Source organism: Odontomachus brunneus, unplaced genomic scaffold (assembly GCF_010583005.1).
Source record: "Odontomachus brunneus isolate Ranch 3 - 2012 unplaced genomic scaffold, Obru_v1 Obru_scaffold_037, whole genome shotgun sequence".
Taxonomy (NCBI): domain Eukaryota; kingdom Metazoa; phylum Arthropoda; class Insecta; order Hymenoptera; family Formicidae; genus Odontomachus; species Odontomachus brunneus.
Genome location: NW_022639487.1, coordinates 1,604,966 through 1,625,967, shown reverse-complemented (window position 1 = coordinate 1,625,967; position 21,002 = coordinate 1,604,966). Strand labels below are relative to the sequence as shown.

General features: G+C 44.2%; 1 protein-coding gene across 3 annotated transcripts in view; it reads left to right on the top strand.

Moving 5' to 3' along the window:
- LOC116843938 (hemicentin-2-like) overlaps positions 1-21,002 on the top strand; it is a 205,718-nt gene that overhangs the window by 129,160 nt on the left and 55,556 nt on the right. The window contains exon 1 of one of the 3 annotated variants that reach the window (XM_032814892.1): positions 12,069-12,182. The exons of the other annotated variants lie outside the window; for them this stretch is intronic. Coding sequence (XP_032670783.1) covers positions 12,104-12,182 — 79 coding nt within the window. The 5' untranslated portion in view covers positions 12,069-12,103. Of the gene's footprint in view, positions 1-12,068; positions 12,183-21,002 lie in introns of those variants that run through there. 3 annotated transcript variants of the gene reach the window in all.

Sequence of the window (21,002 nt, the reverse complement as noted above, 5' to 3'; positions counted from 1 at the left end):
GAAAAAATACTTAAGTATAGTGTTTTGGAAAGCTCTCGAGATAAGCTACAAGAATATATAATAAAAAATGGGGGTATCCATTTAAAAACATCATTGTGACCTTGACCTGATCTTTATGACGCAACTCAAGGTCAAACTGCTAATATCATAAAATAGATCTTTTTAAACTCTACAACTTTTGTATTTAACATTTTTTTATACAATGCTTTGTTTTCGAGATATTCAGGTATTCCGGTATATAATATTCACCCTGTATATACATACGCATCCACCGCGAGCGCGCCCTGTCGGGCGGGCGAGCGCGTTTACTGGCGAGCAGTGTGTGTGTATGTGTGTTTAGTAGGCATCTTCTTAGCTTACAAATTCGATATTTTTGTATATACAGTGTCAAAAAATTACATTCATTTTATGCAACTTTTTTTGCTAATAATTTTTAACAAACAATGAGCGACAGCTAAAACCTTTTGATTGTCACTCAGGACAGTGTCCTTGATAATATATATCAAGTGGTGGAGGTCATTGAAGTGTGCTCCGTTATAATCGATAATTACCAAAATAATTTTCAGAAAAGTTTATATAAAAAGATTATATTATTTCCATGCATAGTAGTGATAAAAATTAATGGCTTGAAACTATAAAAGATTCTACGATGAGAACCGCATTCGTCGCGACACAGTTATAGCTCGCATTGATCATCCGAATTTTCCACACAGAAGTACTTCCGTTTACAGAGCCAGATTTGAATTTGTTAGTTGCAAACACGCATATACCTTGCGGACAGTACCGATTGAAAATAAAGCAGGTGAGCGACGGCGAAACGACGCGTTTTGCTACGTGGAAACTATCAACGGACGATTGGCCGAGAGTTTCGGAACGGATAACGTAACGGCTGTACGCGGCGGATGCGTTTACGACCGGGAGTAAAAAAGATCGATCGCATTTCCGGCGTACCATAGACACCTCGCGCCCGCCGTGTACCGCTTTTTCTTTCGCTACTGCCGGCCAAAGGGCCCAATGAAAAATCACTGCGCGGACCCGGAGCTCGTGGCGGAACATAAATTTTCAAGCAGCGCGATACAGGGTCGGCGCTGTTTATCAAGGCTCTTTCACCTCCCGGAAGCAGGAGACCGGAGATCTATTAATTTCGGCGTAACGGTTCACTAACTCGCGCGCCAGCATCCCGCGAGGTCGAGAGCGGAAAAGACTTCGCCCTATAAACTTTTCGACAGCCGGCGCCACGACTCTCGCTATCCCGTTCGAAAATTCCGATATAACACGTTACTCATCGCGACTCATCGTTCGACACCAAAAAGAAGAAAGAAAAAAAGGAGAAAAAGAACCCAGATTTGGTTTCGGCTGGCCGGATAGATCGAGATTCTTCGTAATTTAAAAATCTTCTTCTCTTCAAACGAGAGAAATTGCCTTCTCTTATTTCTCATAAATCAACAATATCTTACCCCGGGCGTCTAGCGGGTCTGCATAATTACTGAAAATGAGCGGGGCAAAAAATTGACGAGAAGCGGCGGTTGAAGAGAGAATTACGGAGAACAGGATATGGCCAGATTATGTGTGGTTTTTAAAAAAGTCTTGCCGCAGCATGCGCGTTAATCTCTCTGTAGTGGATCTCGCGCGTAATACGTAAGCATTATGCTAACGTCCGTCCCTTATCTTACTTAGGGAAATTTACAGGTATAGCTCACACACACACACTCTCTCTCTCTCTCTCTCTCTCTCTCTCTCTCTCTCTCTCTCTCCCTCGCACGCATACTCACTAAGTGGTTTATACGTTGTTTTGGCTTTAATAAGTGCACATTAAACGAAAAAACGGACAAGTCGTTGACGAGCGAAAATGGAAAATTTAGACCGAGCGAAGCTCTGGCGTAGCGCGGTCCTGTTAATTTTTCAAAGCTATGCGCGAATCTCACTCGCGATGAGGTTTCGCGTGATCGTAAAACGATAGATCGTGGCGTGTGTGTACGTACGTATGTATGTATACGGGAGGCATATACCGGAAGACGCGCGGGATTTAACGAGCTTCCGCTTCGCTTATCACTACATATTTATGCATGTAGACGGGTATCCCGCAAAGAGCCGCGGCGCCGAATATTTTGCAAGAAATTCCACGCTCAAACGTTGCGATATTCGCTAAATAAATTTTCGGTTAATGCCGGCTTGGGCCGACAAACGACCGGCCCGGCCGGCATTAAACTATTTCCGACAATTTTGTATATTAACGATCCGCTTAAATAAATTGGCGATTATTGCACACGGTTAATATAACGCACAAATGGATTACGATGCATTACGTATGTCGAACATGTCCGATTATTAACGCGCGCGCTAAATACTGTCGCGGAAAAGATAAAAAGTGTTTGAAGCGTTAAACGCACAGGCGGGAAAGGAAGGGGAGGATAGATCGAAGTTGCGTGACAGTAATAATAACAGATGTTGCGCTAAAGTACGTACGTTATAATTAGGTGTGCGCCTAGCAACTAGACGGAACGCTATCTAGCATTTCCTAGTCGAAGTTCCGGAACAGCCGGAATTTCCACCAAAATTACCAAATTTGCGAAACGTGCCGGCTTAAAATATCTTGTCGGCGTTTCGCGTGATGTCGCCCGCAGAACTCGGCAGGGGCGAGGGGGAGAGAGCCGCGGATAAGTTTATACACGTCTTCGGAGTTTAGGGAACTCGGGATGTTCGTTCATCCAATTTGATTAGACTGTTAGGAAACTTACTTTTGACAGAAACTGTTGTATATGCCGGATATACATGCTGAATGTTACGTGATAATACGCGCGCTACGTGAGAGGAGAGCAGCACAGCCCGCGTGCGTGCTTGCTTGCGTGTGTACGCGTGTGTGTGTGTGGGTGCGCGAGCATCATCGAGAATTGAAATTAAATAGTCGCGCGACACTCTACGCGTCTCTCTAGTCGTAGTGGATCGCGACAGACGAGAGAAAAGCCGGAAGCGTTTCCATAGGAGGATGCAAACCGTGTCGAGAAGTCGAGAGAAGGGCGCGCGCGCGCGCACACACACGAAAGAATTTCAATTTCAGCGAACTTCGCGCGAACGTGAAGTATGCGTCGGTGCACAAGCCGCAGAGCAGCGCGCTCCGCAATCGAGCGTTCTCACGCTCCACCGAAGAGGAAGAAGCTATCTCTCTTTAAACGTGGCTTAATGGTCCGATTTATAAGATATCGATTCGCCCTTAGCCCTTGACGAACGTGCGCGCGTCCAGAAACGTGGAGAGAACATCTTCGGGCCGGGAATACACGGCGAACGAACGACAATAATCCGGGTGTTTGGACACGCGCGGCAAACTTCCGCGCCTTGTTGTTCCCTTGGACTTCAGACGGGATCAGAGTTGCTTTTAAGCGGTATATTCGTCTCTCGCTTCGGCGATTTCGCGTCCCTTCGCAGACATCACGCATTCCCATCTCCCCCCATGGTCCCTCTGTTCTTTCTCTCTGTCTCTCGTGGAAGCGCACGACGAATTCCATTTTGTCCCTAGTCGCGCCTGAGTCCAAGGCGTTACCCGGCAGCCGAGGTGGTAAATTAACAATTAAACTGTAACAGGATTTTCAGACATCCACCTACTACAGGAAATTCAACGCTTCCGAGAGCTCGCCCCGGCCCGTGGATAATTAAACGCAACCGGTATGACCGACGTGTGTCCTCCTACCACGTTTCGCTTCCGGTTCCTTGACCGCGTCTAAACCCCACCGCGATGGGCACAACAGCCCGGCTTCTGGAAATTGGAAACCTGTAATTTATGGCGGTAGCTGAGGAGTGAGAGAAAGGGACAGAACTGCAGAGAGGGAGAGCGACAGTTGGATTAATGCCCGATTTCCGAGCACTTCGAGAGCGAGGGTCGGCCATATGCTCGCCCGATGAGCTGACTTGATTTTCGAAAATCAATGTGCCGATACACTCTCGCTTCTGTCTTTTTGTCTTGCCAAGATAAAAGCACCAGTGCCCGAACACGTACCTGATCATTTTTATTATTTTGTATCTTTAAATATGAGTATAATATATTGGATATTTCTCTCTTTGCAATCACATAGTAAAGTAATTACAATCAGGAGAACCACTTTGTAATAAGTGTTGTTATAATGTGAGTGATAATAATCTTACATGCATATTGCTACTGCTACTTTCTTGTTAGAACGACAAGATTTAGTTGGTGCCAAAAATAACAATAAATTCTCATGGAATTAATCATATTTTCTCTCAATATATTTAAATTTTTAACGTAAAACAAATATATAGATACATTCTATGTTAAAAATTTAAATATTCGTGTTTAAAGATCAATAAGAATATCCAAAATTGGGCACGTGTCCGGTAATTGGAGCTTTTATATTTTTATTGTTCGATTCTTCATAATTTCGGAAAATTCTACGATTCACGGAAAAAACATGCAAATGCCAAATTATATCTCTCAATGTGTGAGAGAGCAAAATATAATTGACCCAGTGGCAATTGAATTACAGTAAACGTTGTACTTTTCCGATGCAATTGCGATACGAGCGCGAAGTGACGTTTAAAGATCGATCGCATTGGAAAAGTGCGCGGGTCTCGCAATCGTAATCATTGTACAGGCCATTTCGGAACTTTCCACATTGTTCCCGTAACTATCGTCGTTTTCTCGTTGCTCACGTTTATTAGCTGTCGATGTTTACACTATTAATTCCCCCGTTCGTTTCCACACTCGATTCAATCGTGAATTAATGAAGAGCGGCGCTGTAAAAGTTGCGTGAAACTTTTACTTCGCGCGTCATTCATACGCGTTTCTGTTCCTTTCCACATGCACACAATGCGCGCCAATTCCAGATGCATTTTTGCAAATCAACACTTCGCAAGAGGCGACGGACCGTTTGGTGGATTCTCGATGGAATCGCGGCGCCGCGCCGCGTGACGTATTTGTGTTTTACGGTCGATCTTGGAGCGGTTCGCTTTCCCCGCGTTTTATCGACCTCCATTCGGTTTGACCATTAGCCGACGGTTTACTCGCGCTTTCAAAGATCGTATTCGCTATCACGTACGCAGACTTTAATGGATACGAGGATGAACGCCTAATGGTGAGCTCGCGTCGCTCCGAAAACGTGCGTGTTTCGCCTTATTCACGCTGTAAAACACGTCGGCTGACGAGCGCACGCCGCTTCTCTTCCCTCACGATGTTCGTGCTCTTTCTCGGTCTGCGATCGAGGAGGTCGTCTCGCTTTTACGACGAGAGTTAACCGCCGTAAAGGATGCTCACGGTCCATCGCGTTGTCATTCTTAGCTTCTTCGTTACTGTCCTACAGTACAATTCCAGTGAAATTCGTACGTTGCGTTCGTACGAATTTCGCGGCACGGCAATCGCGATATTCTGCACGGCGAGAGAGTAATTTTTTAATATCATTTATGACATCAAACGCTGTCGCGACCTCGTGAATCGTAATTGCAGCTCCTCGTTATGCCACCGTAATGAACGACGTTCATAATGCTGCCTCGCGCGCACGTGCAAAAAAAGAAGAAAAAATAAAAGAAAAGTGCATCACGTGTATCTTTGTAGGCGCACACTCGCATTAACAACAATTAGCGTCGTCCGATTAAATGAACATTGCACGCTTTGCTTTACGCGCGTAATTAGTTTAATGCGAATTGCCGCGAATCCGACCCTCTAATTTTCTGCCCCGTCGCGAAGGGGAGAGAAAAGAGGAGGGAATTGAGTGATATTTTACTACTTACGAGGGATGGATTCTCATGCTCGCGCCGCGCGAGGTGAATTAGACGAATTCGCGAGGAGAAAGTTGGAAAGCTGCAAGCCCAGAGATATCGTGGCCCGTCACGGACGTAATTTATCACGCGATTCGACGCGGACGCGAAATACAAACATGATTCTCGGCCCCTTGACCAATATAAGGGTCCCAATTTATTTGCGTGCAAGTCGTGCGCGGTTCCTTCGATCGGACGGAATTCCAGAGGAAACCGACTGGTACTGCGGGCTCCCTCAGGGTTTAAGCCCCAGGACCTAAATCAATTCCCGCTTGACAAATCTTCGGGCGATGCCGGACGACGGCAGATATTTCATTGGCCGTACAATCCCGCTGTCTGTCGCGTGTACTGCGCCGTCGACCGCACAATTTTTAGATTTCGATTGATTGGGGGACGTCGCATCGGATTAATTTGTCCCGCACGATGAGTGTTTATTCCGAAGATGCCGGTTGTCTCTTGTCGTGTCATCGCTCGAAAATTCGTCACGCCGTGACGCAACGCCGGTAAGTCCACAGATAAGGAATAACACGGGAAACGCGACATAGGAAGTTGGGGGATGTAAAGCAAACAGAAAGACTGGATTAGGGGCAAAGGATCGGTTCGATAATTTCTAGCGATTTTCTTCGCGCCGTAGAAATAATATAAGTATTGCGTCGGGCTGGAAAATACGGGAGGACGAGAGAGTAGAGGTTGGACGTGCTGTTGGAAATCAAGAACACCGTGGCGCAACGTACGACGTAACGTACACGAGAAACGGAAGGGGCATAAAGCAAACTACGAGGGGTGTTGGTTGTGCAAACTGGTGAGGTTGCTAACGAGATTTTCGGCGCGACGCGGCCTCCAGCCGCTAGTCTACACAAGTCGTGGCTCGGTCGATCGGCTTTACTATCAATCGCGTTTCACCTCTTTCCTCACCTTAACGCAAATCTAAGGAATGCGCGAATGGGAAGACCCTCGCCTTGAAAAAATCTACAATTTCAAGACTAAAATTGGTATTTATTTAAAAAATGTCTTGCTAGTTGTCTAGATAAAATTCTAAATGTCACAGTGAGAATTTATCATAGTTTTCGTATCTGTTAGCTAAAAATTATCTATGGTACATAGAATTTACAGTAGCCGCATTCTAGCAATATCTACTAGCAAATTTAGTTAATTGTGGAGGTTATATGTTCGTTTGTCTCTTGTTCTTTTTATCTGTCATAGTCATAGTTTTATAAAAAATGTGACTTTTAATCTGAATAGAAAGAGAAAGAAAGAAAAAAAATTTTTGCTAAATTTCAGATAGTTCAGATAGAATTCTGTCTCCGTCATCTATATTGATTGAGTAAAAAACACATGCGATATTGCATGTGTTTACTAGTCATTTATCTATCTTAGTTAATTTCCCGTATTTAAACAATTTTCGCTATGATCACAAGACCATTTTTTTTAATGTCGAATCAAGTGTCGAATTCGTGTTTAACGAATATACACATGCCGCCATGGATGCCCTACCAAACTGTACTCTCTAAATTTCTTAAAGTGAAATTTCACTCGAAAAGTAGAATGACAGCCAGGTCACTTGAATTTCTATTTAGTTCTTACTCGAAGGGGACTCTTATAGAGTGAAATCTCCACTCCGAATCGTTAAGTGAATATTTTCACTCGAAACTGAAGTGACTGAATCTGATGCATTCCACCGCCAGAGGAACATATTCACTCCAATCAATTGAAACATTCGCTCATATGGAGTCAGGACCCATTCAGTGAAACATTCACTCTTGTAGTTTCGAGTAGCAGTATTTTCACTATTGCATCGAGTGAAAATACTACCGCTTTTCGCCCTAAGAAGTTTAGAGAGTATATCGTAATGTGTATACACGCGGATAAGGTTAAAACCACTATAATTGAAGCCATTGTAAGCCTATCATTATAACTAGAGTTGCTTATGCCATTTTCATTGTCAAGCATTATGCGCAAGGCCGGAAATCGTGTAACTTTCAATCCAGGGAATAGTATGGCATCCATGGCGCTATGTGTATATGTTGTCCAGCGCGACTTTATTGACAGCTATAAGCGAATTGGCGGCCAATTCGCCGTTCAAAGCACGTTTACAATATCCCACCATTGTAAGGTGCACCTCGTTCGAGCGGTGACACTCGCGGGCACGACGCTGATCGATTACGGGGGAACACTCCGCGATATAAGCCAAGTTATTCTTTAATAACTCTGTTCCATTGTGTTACGTTCCGGATAACGTGCTCATATCGGATACACGTACACACACATACACCAAACTCCCGGCTTTATTTACCCGGAAAGCGGGCTAGCGACTCGAATGGAAGTCCCAGATTACATCCTTCGGAGCTCATCGAGTCACGGTCGCAATCGCGCGCGAAGAAGCTTCTAATGCTCTCTACGATCCAGAGGTAAGCAGTTAAAACAGCTTTACGGTCCTCTCACTCGTGCCTATTAATCGGCGAAAGATTCTTCAAAATAAGGTCGTCAAAAGTTTTAATATCGCCCGTTCGCGAGTACACTCACCCCGCGTTGAGTCGTCGTCACGTCGCTACCGTAATCCGGATACAAGCACTTCTACGACCGTTGTGCGCTAACTAATGTAAGTTTCAATAGGACAGTAGAGTCGCGGGACGCGCTATACACGTACGATCGTGCAGATCACGACGGCGGTAACTCTTTCGGATTCTACAGTAACTAGATAATCGAATTAATGGCGAACAGGCGGAAGAATTCTCGGCAGGTCGTGATGCGAATAGCTCGTTAAAGATTTCACATCTTTTTCGCGCCATCGACGTATCGAGCGACTTATCAATTGTAGAACACGTTACGAATGTGTGCGATCCACGTCACGTTGCAGTTCACTTATAATAATAAATGGCAAGAATGAGAGTTTTCTATTTCCCACTTTAAATTTGGTATCATTGCATATTGATGACTATCCAATTGCAAAAACTGGCTATCTATATTAAAACTAACGATACCATTTATTCAAGATTAACTGATAATCCTGAACGCTGAATGATTAATCGAGGAAGTTCAGATCGTTATTATTGAGAACAAAATATTTGGCACTTGTAATTATAATTACACAGAGATATAATTGCTATAAATTATACTAAACAAAACTATTTTTTTTTACTAAATTCTATTATAACGTTAGTAATAATAACAAACCTGATATGTTACTATTTTACTTTAAAAGATATGATTGGGACCACAAATAACTATAATTTTAATTAGATCATGTTAAATCAAATTAAATAATTTTAGTTAGAGAGACTTTTTTCTCTTAGTGCAAAAATGTCCAGAAGCGCGCGCGCACTTATTAGTCACGATATACCGTTCTCTACTCTGTATAGTAAAAATAATAAACCGATCCAATCGTGACCGCCGATTTGATCTAGAAATGTTCGCGGGAAATATAGAAATCGAAGTCTAAAAGGAAGGTTACTTCGCCACTTGTGAAGTTGCACAGTCCGCGATTATACGCGAGAAAAAGGGGATAATATCCGGTAAGTTCCTTTTGTTCGATCGTAGTGTTCGAGAGCAACGTGTTCGATTAACTTTATACGGGTACGTATTCCGCCCAGTTTCTTGAAACTATACGATTCGGAGACGAGTTTCCGCACCGTGTCGTTGCGCCCGCTGTAATGAGATTGGTCAGCGGAATCGGGCCGAGCTTAGTATCCAGATCATACCCCCAAAGCTTCATTGAACCGAAATGGTCACACAGAACGTGTTCTCGACCATGAGACTGAAATAACACGGGAGCGGTGTGTCTGACGAACCGTATCGCGGAAATGCATTATTGCGTCGCGGAATATTCACGGATAGCGATTAACGAGTGGATTTCGCGCATTCTACGATTCACAGTTTTTTTTCTCTTATTTCCTTTTTGTATAATGTATACTTTTTCATACTGCCCTATGCTACGCACTGCCCTGAGGCAATGCTAGATAGCGTCCCGAGACGGAGAGAATTTCCTACACGGCTGACTGATCATTCTCCTACACGGAGAGAATTTTGTAGTAAAAATTACTACAGAAATTTGCAACCGAGAAACAGATCGATATTCCGCAATAATTGATCCGTTCTCATTTTTTACATGTGTTATTTATATTTTATAAACTAAAATGCGTTATTAAAAAAATGTACTATACAGAAAAAAGGTTTAGTCGTTTTAACTAATTTCGGGGATGAAATATGAACGATTCCAAGATTAAAATTGAAATTACCAGAATTCTGTTTGAGTTAATCTGGAATTTTGATAAATTCAACTGAATCTCGATAACTTTCGATCGGAATTCTGGAGTCGTTCATATGTGTCACTAGAAATTTCAACCCAACTAAACTATTCTTTCTGCATATGTTTCCAGCGAAATTTACTGTTCCTTAGCAAGATAGACCTTACTGACACTACCGGAGATTCCACTATTAGAAACATAGTAAAACTGAAAAGAATTGATATTATGTGTGTGTGTATGTATGTGTCAAAAGAAAACTATAATATATATTCTTTTCATATAGGAAACAATTGACGAAAACTTATTCATTCATTGCGAGAAGAACTATTATTTTGGCGTAGCAAAGTCGGAGCTTTCATCCGTCGATGCCCAACGACGATGACGGCATTGTTTAAACGGTGCTTGTGTTTCCGCTCAATCCACACGACGCCTCTCTGCGATTCCATGTGCCCCATTTAAATATCCCTCAAAGTTGATTAAAACGCCGTAATTATACTACGATTTGATTTTCAGATTAAATAATTCTCATTCACTGTCGTGCCGTCCCGCATATCAATTAGTGACTGTGATAAAAGTTTAAACGCGCGCCCTTTGAAGCGTACTCGCGCGCCCCTGTCGGCGCGAGTACATTTCGGTGCGACGCCCACGACGGACAGGTGAAACGAATTTGACGATGGAATCATATTATCGTGCGCTATACTGAAATACATCGGTAATTAAGTTATTTAATGCGCTTGGAGTCGCATCAGATTCGCGGAACTTAAGGCTCCTGATCAGTCAGCCGAGAACTTTGCACTGACGGTGGCAACATGATTGTAAACGGCAAAATAATCAACTATTAGGCGAGAAAATATGTCTGTTTGTTTTCTGAAAAACGTTTGCACTATTGCAAACTACTACAATAAGAAAAAGAGTTAGAGTGAAAGAAAGAAAGAAAAAAAGCTTCTCTCTCTCTAACTTATTACACTAGTGCAAAAGTCCATCGAAAACAGGCCTAATAATATAAACAGATGATCCATTTTATCCTGAAAACCACAGTGTTATTACTGAGTGTAGTGCGTACATATCATATGATACAATTGCGGAAATGTGGAAATGCTTTATATTTATACTGTATTTATTGTAATATTTAATGCGTATAAATAATTCGGTTATATTCAGCATCCAGTCACGCAGCTGATTTTTTGCTAAAACGAGGCGATTTATTACATTTATTTTGCGGTTATGTAATATTTATTTCGGCAAAAAAGAAATATCTGGAGTATTTCACAAATGTGTAGAATAGATTGCAAATGTCATTTTAATGATAAATCTTTTTATTTAGCCGTGATTCGCAGGAATTTTGGACATGGTTTTCCTCGCTTCTGACGTTATCAATCTAATATAGCCACGATGACTGATCAGGAGCCTTAATACTCGCCCGAATATCTGTCCAGTCCGAATACTTCTCGTGATAATTTTCATGTGAAGATTGTTGAGAAGATATCAAACGTTACGTCGGAATCGATCTCGTCTTAGCAACAAACTACACGTATACGTGTGGAATCGACCGTGCAACCAGCGGAATTTTAAGTATGCCGCGATTTCGGCGCGTTACTGCGTTAATCGGCATTGGCGGCGACAGCAATCAACGCAACAGCGCGAAATGAATTCCCCGGCATTCCCGTGTGATTTAGACCGTAGCGACGGGCATATCGTTACCTGCTCCGATCACGTTCCAATCCTCAGTAATGCGCGCGCCAGAAACTTGGACGGACTTGGCGCATCGCGAATACTCCGGGCTCATCGCAATATCTAATTTCGATACGTTCGGGCCCCGGCATTGTTCCGGAAACTCCGCGTCGCAATTACAATTACCACGCGCCAGCGCCAGCTTGCCGTGTTGTCGTCTCGGATTACTCGATATAGTATCGCGGATGCGCTACCACCGTTTTGAATCGTCGCATCCCCGAACCGAACTCCGAGAGCCGCACAAGTTCCCCAGATCAAGTCGCGGAACTAGGCGACACTCCGAGGGCTATGGGGTCGACATCCCCTTCAATGCGAGCGCATTAGAACGAACTTTCGAGGTGGAAGGACGACGCGGGGCCGCGGTAATGGAGAAGTCAGTCGAGCCTCGCGAGTTACACACGACCGATGGTAACGGGCCATTTAATCCTTCCGCAGGGTATTCAGGTACTTCTTTTCTCTCTTCGTTACATGGTAAGAATTTCATAGTAAAAATTACTCGACAATCTTGTAATCGGAGAATAGATTGGCACTCTGGTGACTAGCTCTTTCATTTCATTTGTCCTACTTTACTGTATATTAAAAATCGAAACGTGCTATATTAATCCTCCAAATGCCAGGATCACTTATGTCCGGGCCATTCTAAGAAGTATTCATTTCTCGGACCATTCTTGCTTAAAAACTATTAAAAATAAAATACTTGGGGCAATTTATTTTTCACGAAAAAGTTTCCTTTTCTAACCGGAAGAGTAAGAGAAGTTTCAATAATTTCTAGAAATTTTTTCGAACACTTCAGGGAAAAAAAACTGAGGAGGACATTAACGAGAAGGATCCTAAAATAAAAATAAAATGGCTCCTCTAAGAGCCAATACGAAAAGCCAATACTACAACGAAAGTTGTAGCATGATATAACTAAATGCTAGAATTCATTGTCGATGAAATAAGAGGAATAGTCTCATGCTCCTCCGACTGTGCTAACCGGACACACTAATGACTCGGGGATGTCATTATAAAAAGAAAAAAAAATATGTTGTCACTTGAAAAGTTAAAAATTTTGCTATTCGTGAAATTTATTATGTCTCTTAACAAGACAGATCTTTCTGATAGTATACTCTTACTCTATTAGAAACATAATAAAATTGGAAGGAATTTATATGAAAGCAGAAAAACACTATATAAAATATTCTTCGCGTGTACTCTTCTCCTCTCGCTCATTTTCTCCCCATGTTTTTTTTTCCGACTGACTTTTTTCCTTCCGCCTTTCCTTCCTTGTCACTTCGAAGGAAGAGAAAATACGTTGTCACTCAAAAGATTAAAAAACTAGCTTAATTTTTAGCAAAATTTGTTATGTTCCTTGGCAAGATAGACCTTCTTGATATATTCACGCACTATACAGATCTTTTTTGTCTTTCTTTCCTTTTGTCACTTTTGCTGAGATCACGAGTCGCACGCATTCCCATTGCCTGATCGTGCCTCTCATCTGCGCGCTTCCGGCTGCTCGAAATTTTCCTTTGAGAATTATATTCGCGCCTCAGCCGCTCGATCAAAGAGTAATGAGCGTCACACGGAAGGCGGTGCCCGTGCAGATCCCGGAGAGTAGATAGAAGGACCCGTTAATTAGGTAATCCGAGACTCCGGACCAAATCGATACCCGGTGCAGTGCTCGGGGTTAAACTACCAATGAGTCGACAAAAGTCAGTATCGGATTGTTGCACAGTCAAAACGCTATTTTTCCGTTGAACATTTCATTACGCAATGAATATTTCTATTGCCTTGTTCTACTTTCCCCTTTATTCCGAGCGATTGTACAATTTGCAATAGGATCATCGTTGCAATGTGTAACGTATGGATTATGAAAACTTTTTTTTATAGGATTATCATACGAAATCTCGTTCTCGATGAGGCTATAATTCTTTAAAGAATGCTGAAATTGATGACGAACTCGAACAATGTCGATAACGCAGAAACGATCGTCACTAACACAGTCACGCTTTCGTTTTCGTATTTCTTGTACATACAGAACTTACGTGTTACTTTGTTTTACTATATTCAACGGAAAATCATATATGTGTAGAAACCTCTGCAAACTTTTCGTATATTCTTAAGCTTCTGAATTCAGATGCGAGTGTTCTCCAAAATTTTTTTGTTTGAAGCATCCACGCTTCGGGTATGTACTCGTACAAGTTACGGAACTTTTGAATTAAACAAATATTATGCTAAATAACAGCTTGAAATTTATGCATTATTTTTGTACTTTCATTGTATAAAAGTATTTGTAATTCTGTAAACTAATACGACGTAAACAACTAATACGTTTGTAGAAAAATATCGGTAAAGTTTTCAGCTTCAGCGTCCACTTAAGAGAGTACAGAGAATAATTGACGAATGCCGTGTGAAGAATTGCCTGCGCGACGGATCGATCTCCTTCGCGGTAATATCACATATAGCCACGCTACTATCGCCGGATAAATATCGCGTACATGGGACAGTCTGAGACGTGCTTCGAGGGAACTTCAAGGATAGATTTCTCGAGAAGCACGGGAGGAGATTTCTCTTAAACGAAGACGCACACGAACGTGCGAGACCACATTCGTGGACCACGTTTTGCAACGCGTTCCGCAATTAGCGAGACCGAAGTTTCTTTGCGAAGCTAGGCCGCGGGTTCGCCGTAACATTTACACATTCGCAACGTAGGTAAGCGTAGCACGTATAGCTGGTCTTCCAGTTCTCCAGTCTACGCGTCCTAATCCAACTTCAAGAAAATTGAAGTCGATCTGACTCGCGCTTTAGTCTTCGCCATTATTTTCGCCGGCGGGAGTACACTCGCGCAGAATTATACGGTAATTTCGAAACGACGTCTTAGCCGACGCCCTATTTCCGCTCCAAGAAGTAATCTCGAGCCGGATAACACGTCGTACCCGTTCGTACGCCGCCGGAAAGCCCTCTTTCGGGATACGCGGAAGGGTATATACTGAAAGCTCCCGCTAGTTTACTGCCACGTGATTTCAGACTTTCCTGCTCGTCCATGTTCGTCGTGGTATATCACGTCTCTTGCTTCTTTGGATTCTATCCTCATTAGACTTTGCTCTCCCGGCTCTTCGACCTTTACTCATCGGAGAAATTTAATGGGCGGAAAAAATATTGCACTCCGTCGATCTCGATAATTTCGAGACGTCACGGTGTGATTTTGTCGCGGCGCCAGCTAATGATAAAATCGATAGCCCGATGATAATGACCGAAGCATTAAGGAGAGCGCTCGCTATTTAACGTACACGGAAGTATCGCGACTTTCCACTTCATCTGTTTATCAGATTCTCCACGAAAGAAAGAGAAAGAGAGAGGGAAAGAGAGAGAGAGATTTGTACCCTAATTGCGATATTTAACAAAGGGAATCATTTAAAGTCGCTTAGCATTGAAAAACAATCAGCGTGGCAGATGCGCGCGCGCGGTCGTATAAATTTAAATAATATTACGGTATATCCCCCTAATTATATCGAGGCGCGGCGGCACGAGTTATCGGGGAATCGGCGTAGCCGAATCGCGCGTTCACACACGATAATAAATATTCGCGACGTGGGCGGCAATACTCGCGGCCAAACACGATAACTCATCGATGCCCGCGGCCGCCGTATTGGGAAATTCTTTTTGGATCGGTAAATACCAGCATATTGCCGCGCGCAAGATAACAGGGAAGCCCGCGCCATGCATTTAGGATGGTCTCCGCTTGAAAGGATCTTTAAAGCTCGCCCATGCACTGCTAGAAACCCTCTTTCTGCGATTTCCCGTAGCCTCACTCTCTCTTTCTCTTCCCTCCCGCGCACTCGCCCGCTTATCCACGGGACGTTCTTTTAACGGGAGTAAATAAGTAACAGGATACAAAGAACGGACTGGAACTTTATCGAAGAAGCACTCAAATCTGTCTTCTCCTTTGCTACTAAGCGGGTTTCTGTGGAACAATGTCCACGGGAAAGCGGGAGTTTTAAGCTCGGTTAGAGCAGGGTTTGGCCAAACAAAAAATCCGTCGAATGCGTCCTCGTGCTTTCTTATAATGCCCGGTAGCGTCTACTACCGTCCCCGCTTAATCAATCCCAGAGCCGCTCGAGGCATCCCCAGCTTGAGTCTCGCTCGTTTGTAATTGCGTCATATTATTAACGAATGCCGAAGTGCATTCGTCGAGGCGCACTCTTCCGTGAATAATTCGTCAAAGTGAATGCAGCGGGAAAACAAACCGCTGCTACATAAAGTATCGCAGCAACTTCGTGAGTCGGCAACGAGGAGAAGAAGGTTCCTCATTGAAAAACCAACCAAAGAGCGCCGGCGGTAGGATAATAAAGATTCCTCTATCTCGAATTTCACGCAAGGCGCTATCGACACAATCTCATCACTCTTCCGATTCTCAACTATCAAACGTGCCTCATCTCACGGGAACAAATAGAATGTAATAATGAATATTACACAGCTATCGCAACATCTCTTTCATTCGGATTGAATGAGCTGGCGGAGAGGTCGTAATTAAACCCGCTCGACTTAATCCGGATTAACAAGCATCACGTAAAACGCAGTTGTTACGTTAGCCCGCGAAGAGACGATTTCGCCCCGTCGCGGGAAGCAGAGAAATGCATTACGCGGCGCACCGGGTAGCGCGATAACGTGAGAAGCATTATGTTCAGAGACGAGAGCATTCGACTCGACCGCCGCCCGAAAACTCGAAGAGAACTGGCTGCAACGAGATATCGCGCGGTGTCCGGTGTCCCACGCCAGGAGAAATAACGTCAGGGCCACAGGACGAATACGCGCGACAACGGAGGATAGATGGACGGAGCTGGTGCGACGATATATCGAAAATAAGATGGGCAGACGTCGGGCAAATAAAGAAATAAAAAAAATGAGGCAAATAAAGAAGAGAATGCGGATGGACGCACATGGCGTCGCCGAGTTTGAAAGTGGCCGCGGGTGCAAGGTGGGACAGGAGGGGTCGAGATATCCTCCGCACTGAAGACGGAAAGGGTGGCAAGCTGCGCCGCCGAAGAGGGACCGGCGGAGTACCGAGCGAAAATAGGAGCTGCCTGTTTCCGCGGGTTCTTCCTCTCAAGGGTCAGAGAAAGAGAGAGAGAGAGAGAGAGAGAGAGAGAGAGAGAGAGAGAGAGAGAGAGAGAGAGAGAGGGAGAGAGAGAGAGAGAGAGGGGGAGAGAGAGAGAGAGAGAGAGAGAGAGACGTACAGTGCAAGAGGCCGCGAGAGGGTGAGGGAGCGAGAGAATAAGAAGGGGAAACTTGGCACGCGTCTGGCATACGGGACTGCCCGTTAAAACCTGCGAGGGTAGACACCAAATGCTATTCCGCACACGGCTTTCACGCTTCGCGGCACATACTCTGTGTCTGGGAAAAATAGAAACAAGAGAAAGGATTATGGGGGTGAGAACGGGATGGCGCGCTGGCCGATGGAGCCCCGCGCCACGCTCGTTTAGCACGTTCTTGAGCTCCGCGCGAAAATTGGAAAGCATCGGCTGGCTCGGCGCGCTGCGCTTTCGCTGTAAATTTTAAATGGGCGAGAACGAAGGAGTTGGCGCATGGGGAGTAGTCGCTGAGCCACGGCGCCCCGTCTTCTCGTTCTTTGCTGTCGAAATGAACGCGGCCCGCGGTTTTGACTTACGTCGGCTATCTTACGTCGTATCGAATTGCTCGCTCACGCGCACTCGCATTCGCACGTTCATCGCCCGAAAACAAATCATCCCACCGCGGGATTTTATTCGCGGTCGATTTCGTCCGCCGGATAACGAATTCGAGACTCTGTCGTTATTGCATAATGCATTTCGCCGCGCGATAATTTCCGCGGAGCGCGGTCGTTCGCTTTTATCCGTGGCAACAAACCGTAATTTATATCGCGCGACTACGGCCTTTCACGCGGCTTCATTTCGCCGCCAATCAAATTTTGCCCGTCGATCGCGCTCAGGCGTTCCGTAACTGATTACTTTGTGCGAATTCGTGGCGGTCGCGCGTGCCGCACTTATATAATTATAAGTGTTTGATTAAATAAAGAACCTGCGTATAGATACACATCGTTTGCGCTAAAGCTAGCCAACACTCCGAATTGAGATATTTAATGCGCGAGAAACCATGAAAAATCATAGTCGCGCGAGATTTTTCTCTTTTTCTTTCGCAGCGCTTTTTCGTATATTTTTTGGTGCTTCCTTTCCTGCGATCAGTAATTATTGCCTACGACTTCTCCGTAGCCGCAGCCAACAAAGTGATTTCACCTTTTCCCGCTCCGCGTAACGAGCATCGAGACTCCCGATAATTGCGGGATGCTCGGCGCGGCCGCTGTAATTGCACCCGCCCGTGCTTCTCCCCTTCAGCCCGGGCGGTTTGTATTTATTTTTCTCCGCGTGTCGATCGATATACCGGGAGACGTGTGTGCACGCGTTCCCTGCAGGTTTCCTGCAGGTTGGACGCGTCGAAGGCTGCAATTCTCGCGATACGATTACGTCCTTGCCAGACATGCCCGTCGTAATTGCACACGCGCATACCTGCGTGCGTGCGTGCGCGAATGCGAGTATGTACATGTGTACAACATTGGCGATCATTTGGTGATCAATAAATCACGAGGTGGGAGACGACGATACTCGGCATTACACACCTCTAACGAATCACTCCTCCGTCCGAGCGGACGCGAAAGGTTTTAGCGCCGCGCGGGATAATTGAGATCGTCGGGCGGGACGAGTACTTCTCCTCCACCGTCTGGAAGAGGAGGAGCGGCACGCCGACGCGATATCGCGCGCGCGCAAGTGCAAATTATATTTTCGCGCACATGTTTGTTAAATGTATATTCCACGAGAGTGGAAACACGGCGGTTTAGGTGTGTACGACACGTGACCCGTCGTTTATTTCAGGATCTTGCTTCTTTTTCGCTGCTTATCGTCGTGGTTGCATCTCCGCTATGGCTCGTATATTTTCAAACGTGAACGCGCTGAAAATCTCATAGCGCGCGCGCACGGATCGGGTCGACGAGCCGTCACGGCTTTTGTGCGCGCGTGGAAGCGCACGATATAATTCATACACCGCGCGCCCATTCCGAGATTATAAATTCCGCAAAGTCACGCTTTTACGGGAAATATTTCGGCGCCGATATCCGATATTTCAAAGAGTGTGCTTGAATGCGATATGGTGTGCCAGCACTTGACTTTAATGCACGACGTCCGTAATCGTTCCAGAGGCTAAGGTGGTATAGAACCAGGTCGACCGGCGTGCAAGTCATTACTCCTGCGATCGAGATTATTTTTTCTTTCTTTATTTTTTTTCCACTATTCTCAGAGTACCACCCCTGGAGACCATAAAATCATATCGCAGCGCTATGTCGTGTAAAGGCTGTCAGTCGTAAAACACAAAGTGAGGCACGGAAGGACCGTAGAAGAAAAAAAAGAAAGAGACGTCGTTTCGTGTGTTTCATCATCGATGCTTCTCGGTGTTTGGTAACAAAGAAAATAGTAAGAAAGGAGAAAGAGGAGGAGGGAGCAGAAAAACAGTCGCGTGTCGCGAGTGATCGCACGCGCGGTGTCCATAACCTCCTTGTAAATATTGTTTGCAAGATTTCGCACGGCAAAGTACGATCCGAACTAACCAGTAACATACACCGATTGTTTATATTTTTAGCGGTCCGATACAGGAACCTAAAAGAAAATAATTTATGCTTAAAAAATAGCTCAATATTGTTTACTTGTGAGGTGTTCAATTTGAAATGATATAAGGGAAATATAATAAAATTTCTCGCAAATAAAGCATTTTCGGAAAAAAATTTTGGAAGAAAAATAATATATACGTGTGTATATTTGTTTACTTATTTATTTATTTTAACACAGTATTATAAGACAAATCAATTTCTATTATAAAATCTCATGATTTTGCCGAAAAAGTTTGTGACGATTTTATCATGATCTTGAAAAAGACTCGACATCAAGCAAAAATTATCATTTTTAAGATATCGTCTTACGTGTCCTTTGAAACCAAGCAATTTTTGTTCAATGTTTATTTGTTTTGTTACTTCAAATTGAACACTTTGTATAAGTGATTTAAACAATATTGAGTTATTTTTTAGCATAAATTATTTTCTTTTGGCTTCCTGAATCAGATTCCTAAGGATGAAAACAATCGGTGTGTGTCACACACTTGGTAAAGATTACTTGTGAGACATAACGCGCTACAACGGACTATGAAACAATTGTGCTGGCCGATTTATCGCGCGTTAAGACGCCAACTGCAAGAAGGGAGTAATTCAAAAGTAACGTGCACACATCAGTACAATATATTTACGGCGTTTTCCACGGCCTAATATCGCGATAACGGGGGCTGACGGGGCTGCATTGCAAGCGTGAAACATAGCCGTGGAAAACGTGAGCGGTAAAAATGCGTCAGCGTTTAATCACTTCGCTTTCGCGTACGTGACGATTAATTTTTATCACGCCTTCTGCCTCTTATGATACGAGCTATACGTAGGATTTTAAGGTACGATCGCAATACCGATTGTGAAACCTGTGTATCTCGCGCCCTGTACACGCACACATACGCATGTATATACAGGTATACATACGTGTATATATGTACACCGTAACTCATAAGAGAGATTAATGTCTCCGGCGGAACTCGAGAACTGTAAAGCTCCGCTGCAGAACTGTTCTGTTCTATGCGAAAGCTGTTACTCGCGGAGGAAACAGACGCAAGGATCGTGATGCGACTATAGAGCGTCGTAAAGAGGAGTTTAAAGCATTCCGCTCTACGTGGAAAATTCTAGATTTCTTACCGCGACCGAAAGCGCAGCGTCTCCGTTTACAATGATTTTTAAAATACGTCCCACGTAAATACGACGACGACGGACGAGAGGCGAGAGGCGAAGGACGCTCTTTTCAGTGCCATGAATTTTTACGATGATCTACACATCCGCGGTGGTGGGCGCGTGCCCGCGTCAACTGCAAAATAGAATTTCTTTGTTTACGCATCCATTTCTTCCATCAAGTCGTAACGTCTATCCTGCAAACAGCTTATACGCGTTTTTATATTGCGCCATTTATTACCCTATAAAGCGGGGACTCTGATACCTTACGCTATTTACTCGCTACGTGCAACTCCGACGCATTCATGCGATTTAATAATTCACTCTGCTTGCCGGATGATAAATAGCGAACGCGCGACGCACGGTAGAAAAATGTGTAACAACCCTTTTTTCCCCTCTCTCTCTCTCTCTCTCTCTCTCTCTCTCTCTCTCTCTCTCTCTCTCTC